The 22,062-nt window shown below is 47.3% G+C and overlaps 1 protein-coding gene across 2 annotated transcripts in view; it reads right to left on the reverse strand.

Annotated features, from left to right (window-relative positions):
- The window catches only part of HPSE2 (heparanase 2 (inactive)), a 110,020-nt gene that overhangs the window by 29,950 nt on the left and 58,008 nt on the right, over positions 1-22,062 (reverse strand). For both annotated transcript variants that reach the window (XM_061459038.1, XM_061459037.1), the window contains 2 exons: positions 7,964-8,137; positions 7,234-7,405 (listed from right to left, as the gene is read on the reverse strand). In XM_061459038.1, coding sequence (XP_061315022.1) covers positions 7,234-7,405; positions 7,964-8,137 — 346 coding nt within the window. The remainder of the gene's footprint in view (positions 1-7,233; positions 7,406-7,963; positions 8,138-22,062) is intronic.

A 22,062-nucleotide genomic window follows, 5' to 3' on the forward strand; every position in this document is an offset into this window, starting at 1 on the left:
ATTTTTCCAGGATGAAGTTCAAAAGCTCCTGGTAAAATTTCAGGCCTTGCCTTAATGGTAAACTTGTGCCAGGAGCATCATAGATGACTGGCCTGTATCCTCCAAAGGGAACCTGGAGCAGCTCAACAGCCAACAAGTGGTACTGCATGAGCAAGAGATGAAAGCCCAGCGTGGGTGAACATGCAGTGATGCACAGGTATCTGAATATCCTCAGTCTAGGAATACAGATGTTACTAATCCCCTTTATTCCTGTAACACCTGTGGTGCTCAAGCCACAGGTGTCAAGGCCAGTGGAGATCCATACAGTCCCGATGACCAGCACTGGCATGTTTTTGTCTGGGATTTCCTGGACTGCGGGATGTCCATGTGTGCAGTGTGGTGCAGGTAGAGCAAAACAGATGCTTCCGGGAGGGCTCAGATCCCTGTACATGTGCTGCACAGATGGGCTGGGGCAGTAAATCTGCCATTTTCCTACTCTTTGGGCCCTCTCTGACCAATGTGTAGCAAATCCCCCCACAGGATCAGTGGGACAAGCTGAGCCCCTGTTGTGCAGTCAATGTGGGCAACTACTATAGTGATGCCCCATAATTCAGATGGGTGGCAGCCTGTGGGGTATCCCTGGCTGGACTTCCACACATCAGAAACCTGGGCAAAGGTAAAAGTCCCCAAGATCTGCTGGGGATCATCTCTAGGTAGGAAAACAGAACAAATCAGAGGTGCATGGAGGAACAAGAACCTCAGGCTGGGAGTTTGTAATACTGAGGATGAGACATAATTACCCTTATGATGAGGATGATTACCCTTACAGCTCCTGGTGTGCCAGCATCCCATGCCAGCATTACTACATGTGGGGCCCTGTATTGAGCTAGAACTGAGGCTCAAGCTTGTTTTTAAATAATCACTAAGATGTTATTTAACATTGCTCAATCACCCAAACAGTTCACAGCTCTGTCCCAGAAATGGTAATGCTAGCACAAGGTGGGACAGCACCCTACAGGTCAGGAATGAGCTGTGGGAGAGTGGGTCAGGAGAGCTGCAATATAACAAGATGCTATTGACACCCAAACACTGTACTGGAAACCACGGCTCAAATCTGACATCTCCCTCAGTATCTCTCATAGCCACAGCTTTCACTTGAGTTTGGGCATGTCTGAAATAAATCTGATTCAATACTTGCCAGTCATGCAGCACCTACTGTAACCTGAAACAAATTGCTCCCATGGTTAATTAGCCTCCAAGTATGTTATTTCTCATCTGAATGTGTCTGGCTTCAGCTTTCAGCCACTGGAACTTTCTAGACTTACTCCAGGTACATTAAAGAGCCGTCTGCGTCTGGAAATCTCTTTCCCATGCAGGTAATGGCAGATTGTCATCCTTGGAATAATAATAATAAAAAAAGGATCATGTAACAAAGCATGCAGCTGCACAAGGAGACAAGTTACCATTGCACGGGCTCCCAGGGGGTTTATCATCATCGGCTGACTCCTGGGTGCTGGACTTCAAAAACAAGGATTATTTCATCTGCATTCCCTGGAGTACTACAAGAACAAATGGACCTACCCAAGCCCCAAATGCAGCAGTGGTCTGCCTGTGGTGCCATGGTAGATCCCCAGAGCTGGGGGATGCCCTTTGATCTAACAGTGATGGGTAGAAATAGCTTTGTCTCATGTCTGAATTGGTTGGTGAGGGAGAACTAAAGCACAGGTTTCAGTTACTAACTTCTTCATGTTCCAGTAGGACAATCAAATACCTGCATCACTCTGGGGAGCAGAGCCTGGTGGGGACTATGTACAAACTCACAGCTATAGCGTATTCTCTCTCTGCTCAGCATCACCTTTCTGCAACCAACCAGGGCTGTACAAGCCTTCTAGCAAAGAATCCTAATTATTCTATGATCATATGTTCCAGACTGCCCAGCCTTGGTAATCAGCACTTCAGGAACCCTCCTGGTTCTATTACATCTTTCTGATGTACTTATACAGTGGCATAATCTCATCTATGTCTTTTCTTGCTCGTTTTTTTCTTCCTACACAGGTGACTATGATTTTGGTGTTTCAGCCATCCAGATCAAGTTTCAGCAACAACTTTCTTAACTTTTTCCTCCTGAGACAGCAATAGCTAAATCTTTTGCTTATACCTCAGATCCTTGACCCTGCTATATAACCAACCACAGAATGCCTCATCGCATCCTTCACACCTCATTTCAATGTATTTATGAATGGATTCAGTTGTAAGTTTGGTGCTACCAGAGCTTGAGTTCATGGTGCAGTGACCTCCTCCTCCCTTTGTATCATTAGTTTAATGTTGCTTGTCTTGTAGCTTGATTTTTTGCACAGAATTCTTGCTGTGGACATATTCAGTGTCCCAGTACAGTCTGCGCCTCCAGCCTTGTGGTAGCTTGCATAAGGTCAAGTTTCTGGCTCTGCTGACTGAGACGTACTGACCTCTGCAGCATCACTAAAGAGCCGTAGACCGATACAGCAAGGATGTACTTTTTAAAGGAAGTAAAAAACCAAAAACAGAGCTTCTAAAATTGCAGTGCTTACAAGTCCCTGTGTTGAATGGGGCAGAAGTCCTTGTCAGCAGGAGGACTGGACAAATACCACATCTTCCTGAAACCCGTCCAGAGACCTTCCCTCTGCTGAATAACACCTGCTCCAGGCTATCCTTGTTTCTCTTCCCTACTTGAATTTAACCAAAAAAGCTCTGTCTACACACCGTTACTCCAGAGCAAGTCCCAGGTAAAAAGCAGTGCCTGGATTGACAGATGTGTGCTGCTTGACAGCCACAACCCTCTTCATGGACACAAGGCATGGGCAGTCATCATAAAAATACTACCCCATTTTTAGCACCTTGATTTTGCTTAGCCCTCTGGTTGTGTTGAACCCCAGGTGTACAGCCTGTGACATTCCATGAGCTATAAGTTAACACCTCTCTACACATGCATATCAAGACAGAAACCTGGGCTTGGGCTTAATTTACGAATGCAGAGAACAGGGCTGAGGATTGCAACAGGTTTTAGCCTGACCTCTACCTGGGCTGCCCACAGATAACCAAGACACCATCTTCATGGACCCTTCTGACCCTGCCGTGTCTGCAGCTGGCAGGGAGGAAAGACTTCATCAGCACTGAAAAACATGCCTCCTCTGCTGTATGGGCTCCTTTCAGAGATCACTGTGGAATGACACCATCACCAAAAGGAGCCAGTGACCCACATGGGTGTTAACTCCCCGCAGGTATTACAAACCAGGGGTAGGAGGGAGTAAAATCATGAAGGACGAGAAAGTCTTTTGCCTTGTGAGGTGAGGAATGGCATGTGGGAGCTAACCTCGCTTGCTGCTGCCACCTGACCAGAGGTGCAGTGGTGACAGCAGCGTAAGAACAGGCCAAGGAGGCTGGGAAGAGAGCAGGCAGACACCCGAGGAGGCAGCAGGTCTGGTGGCTCTGAGAGCTGGGGAGATAAGGAGGTAGGTAAACGTTACAGCTTCACACAAGGAAGATTTTCACTTCTCTGGTGACTTCAAGCAGGCTCAGAAACCAAAGTAGCCACCGAGCATCAACATCAGCCAGCCTAGCATGGACACAAGTGCCTGCCAGTCCTTATCCTCCTGCCACTGCTTCTCCTGCTGTGGTCGAGTTAACACCCCAATGCGTGTTAGTGGCCAGTGGCAAAAACTAGGCAACACAAGCTGAGGGAAAACAGGTCATGAGCACACCCAGCCAAATCTGCCCAGACATGCTGGTTTAAGTTTTGTGCCAATGGTCCAAGCTTTAACACGTTAGCATCTCTTCTTCCTAATAGCTTTCCCTTGTGTTTCTTCCCTTCCAGCACTGAATGTGTGATTCAGCCGTGCATTAACCTTTGTGTCTGATTCCTGATCTGCTGTTAAAATCTATGTTAATTCCTTCGAATCTCACAATTTTTTCCCAAGCAAATCCCAAGCAGTTCTGGGATTCCTGTACCCACAGACGCAGTAGGTAGCTAACATGGTCTGCTCTCCAACAGCTCAGGCTGCATGAATGCACTAATTAACACCTCATCAAACTCAACTGGTGGTTGTGTCTGGAGAAATTCCCTCTTGCACCTGTGCATTCACAAGACACCATTCCTAGCCTCCCGCACAGCAGGTCCCAGCTATAGGAGCAATGCATCCCTGCAGAGCCCATCCTTACATTGTATAGTGGTCCTGGTCCAGTCTTGCCAGCCTGCAGTGACACTGACACGCTCTGTGTATCTGAGCCATTGCAGTGTGCAGGGTGGTACAACAGCTCAGGAGCAATAACTCAGCAGTGAAAGGTGCGCAAAGCCCGTGCTGCTGTGTGTCAGGCAGGGCTCTCCTCCCCTCTCCATATCTTATCTCCACCATCAGGCAGTGCATAGGTTTCACCAGCACAGCTCAGTGTCACCTGCCTAAGGACAGCCTGTGCAGTGGGACAGCATGCACACAGTCCTACATGCTTCAAACCTCCAGGTTTGTGAACTGTGCTCATCATCTAGCCTGTTTAGCAGACCCCAGAGAAAGGTGGCATCCCAGGTTCAATCCCACTATGTCCTGAAGGACAGGCCCAAGGACTGGGTTAGAATGGCCCTGAAGACGTCCATCTCCAGTCACTGAGACAGAGCCTGGCATACAGCACAGGGCAATGTCCAATTCAGGTTGACGCTGCCGTTATTGCAGGACAAGGTTTAAACATAAAGAATGAGTTTAGCTTGCTTAATTGAGGTAACAGTTAAACAATAGACTACAATGTTTGGAACACAGAGCATGAAACAGGAAAATGTAATTTTAGATAATACTTCAATATGAGATTCTTCTCTGAGTGTTTCAGGACCTCAGACAACTCTAGAGGCTTTCCCCGGAGAACATCTACTGCCAGCTTCAGCTGTTGGAGATCATTCCTTGAGCCTCTCTGATCTCTCCTCCCCACCAAAACCCACCTCTTCGCTTTGTGTAACAGGGCACTGCTTGCCTGACAGACTAATCCACCCATCCTACCTTCTGCTGTGGGGTGTTTCATATCTCCCCGCCAGCCCTACTTAACATTTGAGTCATAATCCTCCACTTGGCATATCCCTTCCTACCTGGTTGGCTTCTGCTCTTCATCAGTTTTTCTAAAAGAAGAGGAAAACCTTGCCGGTTTCACATCATCAGGACTGTTAACTGCACACAGTGTATTCACTCCGGAGCCTTTGTCCTACTGTGAGCACTATGTAGACCACTCGTGGTGGTCTAGCAATGCAGACTGCAGGCTTGCCATCGACAGTACCTTCCTAAATTCTTTCTCCTCTCTTCTGCTTGCCTCCTGTGTGGGGCTCATTCAGATCTGAAAGGCATGTCCTGGCTGTGGCAGCCCCAGGCACTTGCTGAGCCACATCGCATTGATCTCTCAGGATCACTAACTGAAAGTACTCAAGTGACCTCAGGGAGCTGCTGGGAATAAAGCTTATGCTGTCAAGCAACTTAGGCATTGGGGTTTGTTTATTTCTCCTTTTGCAACTCCATTTCCTAATACTGCCGATGGGGACGCCTTTTGCCTTTGTGTAATCAGACTTGTTCCTCCTCTTTATGCCCTGCCTAGTAATAATTGGGTCTTTATATGGAAAGCCAAGCAGCTCTTTTCTCACAGCACCCCGTGGGCCATGTAGGCATGTGCTGCTCACCATGAGCTGCAGACACCAGGATTTACAGTGCACAACACAAGATTTCTCCATGGAAGAGAGATCTCTTTAAGCGCCTCTGGACCAGTGTCGCCCTGGCAGGCAGGGATGGCAGCAGAGAAACAGCGTATAGCTTAGAGAGCAGGCATGGCATTCTCATTGCAGCTCTTTCACACCTGTATGAAAGACTGGAGAGTCCCCATCACCCAGTCACCAGGACTGTTCAAACCCTAGCTCTTCCCTACCTCCCTTTTCATTCTAGATGGTGTTTCTGCCATCCTCTCCATCAGGTCATACACTGCAGCCTTGCTCCTGGGGGTGCTGTCAGTCACAGTACAGCTCCAGCATTGCAGAGCTGCTGGACCACCCTGGCTGTGCAACCCAGCTCTTCCAACCCCTCTTCCCTGGGACCTGGCTGCGGCGCACCAAGGGCAAACGCAGCAGTAGGACTTCCCTTTTTCTAAGAGCTTCTTGGCACTCATCCCTGTTGTTTTCCTTACTCAGCCCACTCCTCCCAGCGCTAATGGATTTCCTGCTGATCAAGGCTACTACAACATTTTGTAACTCTCCCTGCATTGCACTGAACATGATGCACTCATATGGCACTGGTGGCAGCCATGGTGCAGGCACAGGGGCTGCTCCCCCACTTCTGTCAGCAGGAAGGATGCTGGTGTCGCAGCTGGCCTAACCAGCTTTATGGTCTCTCTGTGCTGCTGTAGCAGAGCTGAGAATCTGGCCCTGGCTCCCTGCCTGCCTCGCCAGGGACTGCATCAGTGTGCTGTTTATTGTTTCTGCCAGATCATTCATGCAGATGTTAATGAATACTAGACCCAGCTTTGCTCCCAACAGAGTCCCTTCCACACCTCCCCCTGCCCAGCCCTCTGCACTGGAGTTTCTGTTTATAGTCCTGCAGGGAATTACCCCTCTGTTGCACAGCCTTTGAGCCTCACAGTCCCCATTCTTGCTGCCAGCAGGCTCCCACACCTCCCTGGTTCCTGTAGCTGTCCAATGTCACCTCCAGGTGTCTGCGTCCCTCACTGTCACCATTTCTTCTCCACCTCTGGCCTCCCCAGACTAGAGACATGCCAATTCTCCTAAGAAGGAGCAGAAAGCAGAAAGCCAGTGAAGAAAGTTGCTACAGGTTCCTCCTCTGCACAGACGGAGAAATCACAGGGAGAAGTCACCAAATAGCAAGAGAAAAGCAATTTGTTCAGAAGGACTCTGAGACAACATCTACACTGATAAGTGGTGCCAGGACCCATCTCCTGGCCCTGCAACTCATGGGCATGCAGGAGCCTGCATACACATTACTGCATTATCTTCATGTCCCAACATGGTGAGCACCTCAGTCTGCCTATAATTGGGAAACTCTGTGAATACTTGGGAGAAATTGGAGGAATCAGCCCAGCCCAAAATCCCACCAGGGACCATGTCCACAAGCCCCTGGTACTGTGGTGGCTGAGCCACACAGAGCCTCACTGTGCTGGCAGCTGTTGGACATGGGGAAGCCAAGGAGCAAGTCTACCTGCTGCAGGAAGAGTTTCTGATCTCTTCATCAAAGCAGCATCACTTACCCTTCCAGGAGAGAGATGGCGTTCTTTCTGGGCCTCCCAATGTTTGGCCCATAGAGGTTTGCCCTGGAATAAGTGCGGATAAGCTGCAGCAGGCTTCTCAGCTGGACGTAGTCCTTCCCCAGCTGGCTGCCGTTCACCGAGCGGCCGATCAGGGTCCGATAGTTATTGGGCTCTGGAAAAATAAAAATAGACAAGCAAGGCTTGCCAGCTCCGTTCCTTCAGCCGCGCTTCCGGAGACAGACACACAGCTCATGCTGTCGCACAGCTTGAGCTCCACAGAGCTGCCTGCAGAGCAGCACAAGGAGCCTCTGAGGAGTGGATGAGGGTGATCGCTTGCTCTGCTGTGCCAGCATCTCCTCCTGTACCCCTTTTGCAGTGTGCTGTGTGAAGGACCCCGTCTTGGTGTCATGCCCCTGTCCCTGCAGGGTCCCCCATTCACCTGGCACTGCAGCCACCACCCAGGTCCATATAGCTGCTGGTCTGGCCAGCCCAACAGCCGGGCCAGAAACGTTTCATGTGCTTAATATCAGCTGATGGAAATGTCCAGTTAAGGGGCTAACACATACCAGGTCCATCTAAGAGATAGCGCTGCCTTATAGCAGTGTCCTTTAAGTCCCTCTGAAACTGCACTGGCAAAGCATCTTGGGTCTGCAAATATCCTCTTCCAAAAGGGAATACCTTTCTGCTACGGTGAGCTCCATTCCTGTGGCTCTCCTGTTCCCACACTCACCATTGCCCAGCTCCCAGGAGATGTTGTACTTCTTGCTGGCACTGTATTTCAGAAGGCTGAGGGCATTGGAGCTGTTCCAGGAGTTGTTGGGATTTCGGCGCAGAGCATTCAGTGCAAAGATCAGGTGAAGGCCAGAGCAGTCAGCAAAGTTATAGAGTTTGTCTAGAGACCTGGCTGGGAAGAAACAAAAAGCAGTTTGTAGTTCAAACGAAAGCCAGTTCCAGGAAGGTTCAAATGATCCTGCTGTCCATCTGAGCTTGCTTTCTGTGTAGGATGAACCAGGGTCAAATGCCATCCCATGACATCTGTAACTGCAGAAACTCACCTGACCTTTGAAACTGGGATAGGATTCCAGGTGTGGGCTCATCTCTTTCCAGCATGAAACTTGGATTCGCTCCACCACTGTGTCAAAGCTAGGGACCATGTTACCAAAGACAAGTGACTTTACAGCATCTCTTTTCATCTGCTCTTGGCATGGGAAGTTCAGCCTTTCCTGTGCTTATCCTGCCTTGCATCTCTTTCAGAGCAGATCCTGCAGTGCCTGGGGACCAGAGGATGAAATCACCCCCCAGACTGCCAGCCCATGGCCGCCCCTCCTATGCCACCACAGCCTGCTCTCTACTCCCACAGCCCCCTGTGCAGTAGCCAAGCCTCAGCAATAATCAAGTAGAGCCTCCAAGGTGTGCACCACGCACCTTGCTAACCTCTGCTCTGCACACAGAGATGAGCTTTGTGCCGCCCCTTGAGCTCAGGGAGAGGAGGGCTCCCTGCCTGGTGACAACGTGGCCAAGCCCTCCTGGGATGCTGGGGTCTTTGTGGGATTCGTGTCCTACTTGCTGGCTACAAAGCTGGTGTCTCCCCTGCTCCACTGTGGGCTTGGTGAGCAGTGGGGGACCAGCCAGCAGCAGAAGGAGAAAACAAAGAAAGAGCTGGCCCACTATTCAGGGAAGAGTGACATTAACGCAGAGCACAGCTGGGAGAGACAAAACCCTTAATGCCTTTTTTTGCTTCAATCTTCCCTAAAATACTCAACAGCAATCAAATGCCTGACAAAGCTAATGCCAGCGTTAGCAGGATACAAACTCACACGAAAGATTTGGTGAGAGAGTAATTAGATAACTGTGGTGTTTTCAATCATCCCTGCCTGTTGAATTGCATCCCAGGACACTCAGTGAGCTTCCTGAAGCAGCCTTGGAGATGCAACCACTTAACTGTGAGAAGCCACCTGGGATGGGGAGGTTCCAGGGGACTGGGGGGGCAGACCGAGGGCTCCGCTTTCAGAAGAGGGGAAGGAGACGCTGGGGAATTAGAATAGGCAAACCAGCTTCAGGTCCCAGAAAAATACTTGGACAAATAACCAAGCTGCTTGTCAGCACTTACAAAATATAAGGAGATGATCAACAGCCACAGGAATGCGTCAAAAACAAATCACACTGAAGCAATCTACTGACAGAAGAGCAGAGCTTGTGGGCAGCAAAGCAGCCACTTAGGTCTTATACCTTGGTTGTTTTTAAGGCTTTGGACATGACTGCATATAATGTTCTCTTCAGAATGCGAGGTAACCCTGATCTATCCTGAACTGCAGCGAGAAACAGGCACACTGAGAGCAGCTACCAGTGATTTGCTGTTAAACTGAAGGGTCAGGCAGCCTGCTCTGCGTCTTTTTACACCTTTCCAGTAAAGAAGGGTTATATATAAAGGAAGAGGGTACATATATCAGACTTGCCATGTCACTAAAGGGATAGCATGGCCAAGGAAGATGAAAGTATGGAGAGAAGGTTCAGGGAATTACTCTAAGCCCAGGGGTGATGCTGCGAGTCTCCCTGTACCTGCACTGCTTAACTGAGGTGCTAGTGAGATGGTGACAGCCAGAAGCTGATCACTCCAGCTGGGAAAAGCTGGACATCTGCATTTATCCTGTCGCTCTTCCTGGGCACTGAAAGCTTCAATGAATATGGAGCCAGCTCTGAGGTCTGAAAAGAATAAACTTATTTTAAAAGTCATGTTTTAAGGAGGGTCAAGGAAATCAGCTAACTGAATAGCTAAGTAGCAAAGTCATGGAAAGAAGAAAGGAAAAATGTGGAAAAGAAATTCCTAATCCCTTTCACAACCTTTTTCTAACTGCTACTGGTTGTTTGAGTGAAAGTAGATGAATTAGATTAATCTAATGTATTCATCCCAGTGGTTCAGGCACATTAGCTGTTTTTTTCTGGATATTTAGTGAATTAGAGACAGATACAGTTACTTAATACTCATTTACTTCAACCCCCCAAGCAGAAAGCTGCACTTGAAATGAGTCTCCTGTAAAGAAGGTAAGATAGGCACCTAAATGACAACATGAAGATAGCCAAAAGGTGTCACCTGCAGTTCCCTTGCTAGAAATGAAACCTTTTCACTGGTGCAAAACAGTTGTACTACAGGAGGGGATTTGATTCACGTTTAGGAGCGTCTGCAGAGGACTGGGAATTGATTTTCCATGCATCCACCAGAGGAAACAAGCCGTCTGTTTATCCCAGTGCAGGGCCTGCCACTGTGAAATTATATTTTCCCCATGAGACCTGCTTTGTTTCCGTGCGCCTGGACACAGAGATGCCACATGTATTTTGTGTTCTGCCGTGACTTTCCAGGCTGGAAACCTCAGCAATCAGGAGAGAGAGCTGGGAGAAATGCACAGATGTCTGGGGGTTGTTCCTGCACATTTCCAGTGGTCTCCCAGAACACAAACTCACCTGCAGACTGCAATGAAGCCACAAAGAGCAGAAAACTACCAATAAACCTCTCTCTGCAGCAAACTAGGTTGTTAATATGGGCACTCTTGGAATCAAGACTATCGGGTATCAAGTCAGCTTATCTCCATCCTTAGCAGCTGTCTTGGGATAGCATGAACTTGGAATCATCATTCTCTCCAATGACTCTAGCAGAGCCTTGATGACAAGTCTGCACAAGATGCCCAACCATTAGTGATTAAAGGGCATGTCTGACCTCTTTTGAGATGAACACCTTAAACTAGACATCCCTGTTGCAGACAGCTGCAGTAAGGTAAGTAGTGTCATGGGTGTCTAAAGCACGAAAAGAAACATATTTAGAAGACCTCGAGTGATGTCCAGCCCTCCATGAGTACAAACAGGGCCAAAAGAAAGTGCTATAAATACTTTACTGCCATGGCTGGGGATGGCCACATTATTTCTGAGTAATGAGAACATGAAGAAACGCAGTATTATTAACAGCTGGCCAACCCTCACTTTGAATTCTGGAGAATTGCACTGCTTTTTCTTCATCAAACACAGAAAATCTTGCCGGAATTTAACCTTTCCCCAGCTAACAGATCATTAGGCAAGGCTTTCACAAAGCATTTCAATAGAAAAAGCCATTGTCATACCAGAATGAATCTTAATAGAGCAGAACTGGATTTATAAGATGTTCTCCCTGCCCCTTCTGCCCCTCTGCCTGCACAGGCTTAACACACATGAGCCACTGAGCTAAGGGAAAAGGAATAAAGTGGATAAAAATAAACATAATAATTAAAAAAAGTTCAAGGATGCCAAGAGTCAGCTTCTGCCACTCACTGGTGCTCACAACTGATGCTCGCATACTTGGAGTGAGGCTAACCAAGGCAGCAAAGCTACGTGCTCTGTTCCTTGCACCCAGCAGCAGTGCTTGCTGGCAGGCCTCAGTGGGGACGGATGCCTGCCTCGGTGGGTTTGGGACTAACAGCAGCCAGCAGACGGAGACAAAGACCCCAAAGCCTGGCACAAAAGAGAAATCAGAAGATATTTGGGCTTTCTCAACCTTCTACTTCCTCGGCTGTAGAGGCTTGAACGCATCTGGAGAGTGAACACTGCCCAGTGATGCATGGCTGGGTGGCCGTCAGTGAAGAATCTGATCTCAATCCTGCCCTCAGCTGAAGCTCGGCTCAGGGATTAAAGGTTTTGGTCATTTGCATGGATCCCTCATCCTGCCCAGAGGGAGGCAAATAATTTCAAAATGCAGAAGGTGTCTGTGAGGCCACAAATGGTGGTGGTGTTCATGGGACAAGTATGGCTTTTGGGAATCTTTCCCATTTTAATCCTTTTCAGATTTTAAAGTTCTTAAAAGATGGATGGCACTTAACTCTGTGGCATGCCAACACAAAATGTGGGGCACATTAAAACATCTCTGGCAGTTTAAAATAATTGGAAAGACTTCCCAGTTGTAATTCCCGACTTAAGCATTACACTAGAGACTTTATAAAGAACAGAGTGTTGACTGCCATTTGGTGAGAGGGACAGTTCAATAATCTCTGGGTTTGAAAGTCTTCCACGTTTTTATTCTGCTTCAGGAATTTTGCTTTGGCAGGATTTAGCAGAGAGTGGAAATGCATGTGCACGCTGAGACAGCGGCTGAGATCAGCCAGTGGGCTGAGGGATGGCGGGGCATGGCACGGCGTGCCAGCGGCTTTCGTAACTCTGGGAAGTCAACCAGAAGGACAGGAAAGAAGAGCCTGTTCTCCTTCTATCCCCACTATTCACCACGTCCATCTCTTGCACGTACAGTGCATACCAGCACTGAGGATGATGGGGTAAGAGCTGAGAGGGCAGAGCACACCTCACTCCCCAAATCTGCAGGTTAGCTGAGAGACCAAGCAAATGCACAACAGATGAACACTTCTGTGGATAAAGCAAAGAAATGCAGTTCTAGAAATAACGATCATCAGTATTGCTTGACTGCATTCCCCATAAATCCTGAGCAACGCCTGGAGCATCCCTACAAACACCTCCTGGTGCTAGCACCAAAGCCAGCAGCTTCCCCTGCCTCTTGAACACCCCACTGGAGACAGCAGAGGGAAGGGGTTGGGAAAGACCTGGCAAAGAGCAAAGAGAAGCCCAAAGAGAGGCCCAAAGAGAGCTTGAAAAGGAGGGAGCAGAAAGTACAGGATGTTCAGACAAGAGGTCAATAAGATGGCTGGTGGGAGCAATGAATGGAAAAAGAAGGGTATTCCCACTTATAGAAGAACAAGTGGGTACATGGAAAACTTATTTACAGATTGCCACCATAGTCAGCTGAATCCCATTTGCACTGGCTCTCTTTGGCTGAAAATCCTCATAAAACCACATGTGTGTGGCAAGGACTTAATGTTTTCTTAGCAAATAATATGAATCAGAAGATATGCAACAGGCAATCAGAGTAACTCCAGACCCATGGGACAGGTCTGCAAAACTGGCTTGAAATCTTCCCATGGATTCCATCCCCAGTCACGATAGGGTTTCAGACAGGGAAACCAGACCCCCACACTCCACAACTTGCATACTTAGAGCACCAAAGAGTGGCCTTCACCATCACTGCAAGTTCAGAAGAAAAGCAGGATCTCAACACTGTCCGTATGCACTATAATATCCAGCTTCATCCACTGGATCATAGGGAGATTTTCCTATTCTAGCTGAACGTTAAGCCATTCCTTCAGAGTTGCTGCTTAATGAGAATTTTAAAGATTTTGAGGATACCAAGAAACCCACACAGTTGCTGGGAATTGCATTCTAATGATGACCATCCCAGCTGGGAAGCTGTTTGGTTTTAATTCAGTCTTCTGAAGCATTTTGCTATGCAGTAAAACCACACTGTGTAAAGATGCTGAAGAATTCCCAGGCAAAACTGCTGGCAGGAGGGAAAAGTTTGCTCGCCTCAGGCACACGTTTCACCTGAAATGCTCCCTCTACCTGGTCAGGCTTCCGATTTCCCCCTGAGAGGATCGAGGTGTGCAGAACTGTCCCTTGCTCTCATTTACCTCCCAGGTTTCATTATTGTTCCATGGGGCAGCAAAGCCTGGGGGCGCCCTGCATGAGGGAAGTGCTTCCCAAGGCAAGGTGCAGCGTTGGAGGTCTGCTCTGAGTGACAAGAAGTGCTTTGGCAGAGCCTAACAGTGCTATAGAAAAGGGATCTAGTTTAATCCCATCTGAAGAATACCTGAAAGATGGAGGAACTGGCTTTAATACTGCCAGCCAGTAAAGAAACACTGTGCACTGTGTGTTAATGAGAACCTGGATTTTATATCCAGCTGGATGACAGATGGGGGATCTGGGGCTATTCCCCTTGGAGTATCGAGGGGGCCTTGTTCCAAGGGAATTGTTGTCATCATCCCTGGTCTTTAAGCAGCTGAACATCGACCCTCGATATTCATTCAATGCTTTAACTAGATTTTTCATTTCACTGCCAACGCAGAGGTGATTATGCTGACCACGTGAGCTAGGTTTAGTCCTTAACACCACCATACAGAAATAGCAGTCTGGGGGCTTGGTGTCAATCTCTCGCCAATAAGGAGCTTGGCCGGCAGCCATGGACTGTAGGCTGAGTTCCCAGCTGGCATATAACTTGGAAGACAACCATGAGGTCTGGGTTCAATATCCAATTGCTAAGGAGTCTGGCTGACAGCCTCATTTTGTGGAATGAATCCCAAATTAATATAATGCTTTTGATACCAGACAAGGGGCATGGCCCACTTCCAAATGCTGTAAGGGCTCAGATAAAAGCCATAGGCATTGGGTTCAGTGTGTAAATGGTATTGAAGTCGGATAACAGTCAGGATTGGGCTTAATCCTCAGATGGTGAGAAAAAGGAATGAGACCTGAGCTCTGCCTTCATGCGAAAAAAAAGAGCTCAAATGAGCAGAATAGCTCTGTTTTCAATCCTCACGTGGTCGAGAGCTCACAGGACAGTAATGATTTCTAGGAACAAGTGCAAATTGTCATATTGCTTCAGAAGAGATGAGGGATCTGGGTTCAATCTCCAATTGCTGTAAAGCTCAGATGATGGCCAGGGGGGCGATTTCCAAACCCTCTGTTCCAGCCGGGAAGAAGCTAAGATCACATTACCGCTAAGAAAGTGGTTTTCTTCTGCTGCATAACTGAAGACATTTTCTCTTTTGGATCAGGATGAATCCAGCATCTTCTAAAGTTTCAGAGGGAAATGGGTGGAGAGAGAGCTGCAGGCTTGAACAGTGCAAGAGAAAATAAGACCATGAGCATCACCTGCTCTTATGCACCTTGTTGACCACCCCACATCACCGGCCTTGAGACATGGAAACTGCTCCAGAGAAAACACGGGTACACCTCATCAGCATCCTCATGCTCCGCAGTGCCTGCACCACTGGGCATCCTTGGGGCTTCTGCACGAGGCAGCTCATTCCATGAAGAGACAGTGATAACCTGAGTTGCAGTTACTGGCACCGCTTGTACACGTGACTGGTGTGAAACAGTGAGTGCAGAAATAACTCACTCCTGCTCTCATAGCTCACTTGTGGAGCAGCCTGCTGACACAGCTAGTCCCACTTTGTGTAAAGGGTTGCAAATAAAATGTGTATAAAATGCTCGATTTCTTCTTCAAGTGGGCATTTAAAGTTGATTTGTTACATAGAAACCCTTCCTGGACGAGGTTTTATCGAAAGCGATAATTTGATAAACTGGCACCATCTCCCTTCCCTTGAGGAAGTTCTTTAAAATCTAATTCTGGCCCCTGGGACTCTCAGCTTTACCTCTAAAGTCTGAATAGGATGGACCACAGAGGACAGGGCCTGGCTGCTGTGAGCGCTGCTGTAACAAGCTGTGGTTTGTGGCTAACCAAACTCTCAAGCAGTAACTGCAGGCTTGGGGTAAAACCCCCCAGAACACCCTCTCAGGGCAACAGTTACTCATTCCTAATGACCAGGGGTGCTGAAGACAAGCCCTATCAGCACAATCCCTTGCAAAGGCAATGGGCACAGCCCAGCACTTTGCTCTTTACCCCATGCAAAGCTACAGTGCTGGGGACAGGTTACAGCACATACCACAAAGTTTCCTTCCTCCAGGCTTTACCTGCGAATGTGGAAGGGGCAAACCCACCAGGCTTGGGAACACGGCTGCAGATAGAACCCAACTCCACTGCCAGACCATTTGCTGACAGAATGACTGTTTTATATGGCTATAAGAGCAGCTATAAGCGCAGCTGTCTGAAAAGCAACAAAATCTATGATGTGTGTTTCTAAATCCAGTGACAGCTGGCAGTGCTGAGCTGCAGCTCATTCCTTCTTTTACACAGTTTAGCTAAAACAGTTCTCTGTGATCGCCCCAATTTATCAACAAACAGCAGTTTCTGGAACAATTTAAAAGCATTCCCAAATAGGTAAGAAGTGGTCAGCTTTTCAAGCACTCGGCGATTTGTGAGCTCCCAAATACGCAGGCAGCTGGAGATGGATGGGGACTGCTGATGGGAGGACCAAATGCCCTTCCCCAGCTGCCTCACAGAGAGAATGGGGCTGTGGATCACATCAGAATGGGGGGCTTTGAGGCAGGTGTACCTGGGCAGCTGCAGAGCATTACCCATGGGCGGAGGGAATGGTAATTCATATGGCTTAAAGCTGGTTTGAGGTATAAATGTGAGGCACTTCTGTGCTGCTAGGGAGGAGAGGTGATTTAGTCCCTGCATAGTGCTGCTCCCCAGCCAAGGAAGCCACATGGAGGGGCATCTCCTCCTGTGACTGAATCTCACCTCACAGGACTGGGGAAACCCCATGCAGCCCAAATCCACACAGGCATGTACAAGATAATGCTGTAGTTTTGTGTAGAGCTGTACACTGTAATGCAAGGCAGAGGGAGAAGGCACAAGGGCAGATGCCATGCCTATCCCCACACTCATCTCCTCCTGTGAGGCAGACGACAGCAGCCATCGCAGGGGCCCACTCCCATTTGCTGCTCAGACAAGCTGCATCTACCTTTCAAGGTACCAGAGCTGCAAGGCAAAGGTTTCCTTTATAAATTATCTAGACTGTGCCTTAAGTGCTAACACTGTAGCATCGTAAAATGCTTAACCCAGGTAAGCTGTACATCTAGCTCACTGATTCCCTTCAGCCCCATACTCTGGTTTTGCTGCCTGAACCGCTGTCATGTGGCAGACACAGCATGATTCAGAAGAGCCTCCCGCAGGGATGCAAGCCAGACCCACCCAACAGCTCTCTGAGGAGCCACGGAAGGCGCAGCGCCTTGTACCAAACCTGAAATATCACATCCGGAACAAATTCAAACTGAGGAGTTCCGTGTTGCCAAACCCCGACATTCAGAAATCATGCGTCAAACACCCCAAAATCACAGGACTGGCTCAATAAACCTGGGTTTAACATAATTTTCATTGCCTGGTGTTTTCAAAAATTGCGGGTGCCTTTATAGGGCATTTCTAAGCTCCTCTATTACCATGAGAGTGAAAATCTGGCTTGTTTTTATTTTTCCTCCTAATTGAGGTTGATGTGCAGCAAAACAACTGTTTTATTTTACAAGTTGTTTGGATTGGCCTTGCTTCCCTGTGGGTGGGGGCTGCAGAGATGGTAGGGGTAATGCCTGACACCCTTCGCCTTTTTGCGCTGCAAGAGATGCTCTGCCGTTAAGCAAGGATCTGCCCATCTCCTTTTACAATCCCTAGCTATTTTGGGGGAATAAACCCAGAATCCGCAGAAATCAGGTGCTTCCTTTTACGCGTCTGAGTCAACGTTTCCTATTGTGCAAAGAGGCGCAGTCATGGCGCGGCGCTGAAAACCGCTGATCCCAGTCCTGGCCCATCCTCTTCTGCCTGCTGACCCCATTCTCGCCATCGGCCGTCCTTGGCTGTTCCCACTCGGAGCAGCTGATTTCCCTGGGAGGAAGAGGGAGTGACTGGGGCTCTTTGCACACTTTGTGAGCTGGGCATCTGGTATTTTTCAAAACTCTGAGATATTTTAACTGAAAACTGTCCTAAAAAAAAAAAAAAAAAAAAAGAAAGAAAATCCAACAGAACCTAACCAAAAAACAATGCATAAAACCGGAAATGTTTCAATCTGAAATCCTTAATTAAAACCACACTCTTTAGTACATAAAGAAGGAAGTTAAAACAGAAATGTACTTTTGCACATTACAGACAGCATTATAATAAACACAAAGCGCTGCCAAAAAAAGAGGCATTTTCAAGGCTAAAGTAGATACCTCCAGCTGCACTCAAATAATGTGAGCGGGCTTGTCCGCATCGCTGAGTATCATTGCATTTGAACATGATAGCAAATGACCAAGCTAAGTGGATGAGGAAGATGGCAATTACTGGTGCAGACCACTAGCACTACAGCAAGGACCACAGCCCGCTGGGGTCTGTGAACTCTGCTGACTTCCCAAAGATCCCAGTCCCTAATCTGTAAAGCATTTGAAGGAGCTGGCCCTAGCTCTTCCTGTTCCTCTGGGCTTGCAGATACGGCTCAGCTGGAGGGACCCGGTTTGGCAGGAGCTCTCTCCTGCTAATCTTTGGGGGAATCTTGTACCAAAGCACACAGGGTGGAGTCTGAACCTGATTTTGGAGGCACAGATGAATGGCTGGAAAAAGCCAGAGCCATTACCCTAACGTCCCACACCACACAGCCTGGGAGATGCACAAGGAATGCAGGAGTCAAACCTCACCACAACAGAGCAGATCTTTTGCAAAGGTATTCACTGCCAGCTTAAAATTTTCTGCAAGTATGGAAATTTAGCCTATCCCTATATAAAATTTTGCAGTTATTTAACATCTGTGGTCAAAATAAGCACCTGCTTCTCGTCCAAACTTACCTATTTTGTCCTTCTAGTAACTGGATCTTGCTATCCCCCTGCCTGCTAGGCTTTTGTTTCTTGTGGATAGCTCAACATTAAGATCATGCCTCCTGTAAATACACTTTCATTAAGCAATTTGTTGCAGGTCTTCAGATTCTTCACAGTAATGCAAGATGTTTCAAGTTTCCAATCAATTCTGCAGCTCTTTGCTGTCCTGCAAGTCTTACCAAGCTATGTCAACAAGCTACTGCTACGTGTGACATTTAGAATCTCATGAAACAATACTGATGTGCTGAGGGAGGACAGGTCTGCTCTGACTCCTGCTCTGCACCAGCCCAGAGCCATGCTCATGTGCCTGCTGCTCACTGCCCAGGCAAGATGGTATTCTGGAGAGAGAGGATGCTGGGAAAGTTAGCATCTGAGTGAAGACTGATAGTACCTCTCAGCCTAGAGAGGTCTGGAGACCAGGTCTGAAGGGAAACAATGACAAAAGCTAGTGCCCTAACACCAAGTGAACGTGGCTATGGAAAAGGAAACTGCAGCAGGCTCAGAGAAAAATGGAGTGAGAATAACAGGGCAACTTTCTGATCATGTTACATGTCTGCACAGAAATGCCAGGAGAACAGAGAATAAACAAGACTGCTTTAAAGCCCTCATATACAACTACAGCATTTAGCCTTACACATGGTTCATGGAAAGACATGTTTGGAGGGGAATACTGGTATGAGAAGATGTAACTTGTTTAGGAGACAGAAGAAGGAAATGGGGGGGGGGGGGGGTATATGAAGAATACTTTGGGGCTCAAGAAGAGGTGGGAAACAGACTGTGCATGTCCCCAGGGACAGAGAAAGATACAAGTAGCCCAGGAGATGTCCCATAGAGTACCACAGAAGTAGGACACGGACAATGCCTTTTTAAGTGGCTGACTAAAGCAGGCAAATACTTTGAGTTGGTAGGAACAGGTAATCTTAATTACCCTGGCATCTGCTAAAGGCAGCGGGGGACAGGTCCCAGACACACCAAGCTGCTGGAATGCGAGAAGTTGCTCTGGAGAAAGAAGGGAGAGTAACACAGGAGGGGATGTTTATTACTTGGATATCATTGATACAGAAAGTTGATTAATAGTCCAAAACTGGAAGTAAATGAGTGCAGTTGATTACAAAACCATAAAGTTCAGCAATTTAAGGCAGTGAAGGAACATGAACAGCAGATTAAAGAGAACGTCTTTCACAAAACACAAATTCGAACAAATTCAGGGCACAGGTCAAGAGGATCTCTGGGGAAAGGAGTTTGACAGCATTTCCCAACCAGTGAGACACGGAGAGGCAACAGCTGTGCTGTGGGTCCAGGGGAGAGAGCAGCAGAAAGAACAGCAGGAAAATACCCTATAAATACATACACAAATAAGAGGAAGAAAGAGGAAAATACCAATCTGTAACTCAGAGCAGAAGAGTAAACAACATATTGACATAGACACAGCTCTTTGTTTCAGTTTTCATAGAAACAATTAACTGTGACACGGCTGTTAATGATGTTCATTTTAAGTGTGAAACAGAAGGAGATCTGAAGAGGGAAGGAACAGATGAAAGATCACTTAAGAGATCTAAACCACAAAAGTGCTCCGTTATCACTCTGAAATCTATCAGATTGTTTTGTCAGATACAGAAGATCCATATGTATTCAATAATTCCTTTTTCCTGCATTTTCACCCAGAACTTTACCATTATCAACATAGCCTCTTGCAATAATATTGCACTTTGCTGAAGTGGTTTTACTCCTGGTATGCTGGAAGCATACTTAACTTTTACAACCCTGGACACAGACACATCCCTGATACCCTCAGCTTTCCTTTACTGCTTGCCAGCATTTCAGGGGAACGCATCTCCTCCAGCCTTAGTGCAATGGAGGTATCAACTTTCTTTATCCTTTTAAACTGAGCTGTGAAGAAGAAGTGTGACTTCTTGTGAAGTAAGCACCCAAAGTGGTGGCACTCTACAGGAGCTCTATACCTCTATCTTCTGGAAAACAACCCAAAGCCAGTCCAGCCCTGGAGATCAGGGGTGCAGATATATAGGCTTGGATGGGATGGATGTTAAGTTTCACACCAGTTACTCTGCAGCCACAGTAGCCAGCACAACTCCTCCACATTAGAAGATCCTTGGTCAGTGTGGAGACGGAGAAGGGTGCTCACACAGTTTGCCAGGGCAGTAGCTCTAAATATCATCTCTTAATTGTATCATGCCTAGAGGTAGCTCTCAAAAATGCAGGGAGCCACGCAGGCAGAAGAGGCAGATGAGAGCACAGCTCACTCATGGTATGTGGGATTCAGCTAAACATGCAGCAAAAAGCTCTGCCATGAGCTACTCCAACCTGTGAATGGATTTAGATGTCAGATGTCAGCTCTTTTCTGGAGACACCCTCTGTGTGGTTTTTAATACATCTGTGTACCCAATTGCTGGGTGACCTACAGCACTGCCCTCCCTCCTTCTCCCCTCTTACTACTGGAACACAAATCCTTCAACTGAAAATACATCATATTCTGGAGCTAGAGAGTCGCATTAAAATTGAGTATATGAGGTGCTGGATTAAGCTAATGGTGTCATTGGCTTGCCTTCTGGGAGAGGGATCTGAGATTTTTACAATGTACTTGTCAGCTTTTTAAACTTACTTGGCTAAACAAATAACCACCGTTAAGCCTCTGAAAGGGATTCTGCCCCCAGCCAGAGGATCAGCCTTCCGAGACAATTCTTGAGGATAAAGGTTGAGCTAAAGGAGCACAATTTTTCAGGGTTTAACTGAATAAATTTCACTGGTTAAGTAAACGGTTTTCTTTCTGGATATGGCACAATCTCCACTGAAAAATAAATTCATGGAAAATATTAAAACTTATTAAAATAAATCCCCCCAAAAGTGCTTGGCAGTCTCTAATTAAATAATTCCACACAAGAATCCCATCCCCTCAGATTTTATATGGGATATGCCCACTGGCTCCCACCTTCTGTAAATGGGAACCATGTGGGCAGCATTAGAAGAGGGAAGTGCAAGAAAAGGTGAGCCGAGTGAAAGGCAGATGAACACATCATGGCATGCTGGGGAAGATTAAAGTGAGACAAAAAAAAGTAAGGCTGAAAGCTTTTGACAGCAGAGAACAAGAAAGTTTCCGTATCTGAGAAAGGTTATGGGATCACTCTAAGTGAGAAGGAAGATGTTAGCAGTTGGAAGAAAAGACTAGGTCTTGTCCTGGGAGGATATGCTTCAAAAGCATTTACTTTCCAGCTTAGCAATGACCTTGCTCCATTTATTGCTGCGGGCTGTGGATGTTGGAAGCCTGATCCTACAAAATGAGGCTGGTTGTGCATTACTGTACAGCTGATAAACGTTACACTTTAAGAATTGAGAAATGTATTTATGCTCAGAGCACTCAGAAATGACACAACAGATTCTCACTTAGATTTCAGGTCATCTCCTCAAGCCCTCAGTCTGAAACTTGAACATAAGGAACTCCCATTTCAAGAGAGATGATAAGATAAAATTATAAACACCCAAATCAGG

This window comes from Pezoporus flaviventris, unplaced genomic scaffold (genome assembly GCF_033815535.1).
Source record: "Pezoporus flaviventris isolate CSIRO_AGI_PZ_B2104156 unplaced genomic scaffold, CSIRO_AGI_Pfla_v1 ptg000029l, whole genome shotgun sequence".
NCBI lineage: Eukaryota > Metazoa > Chordata > Aves > Psittaciformes > Psittacidae > Pezoporus > Pezoporus flaviventris.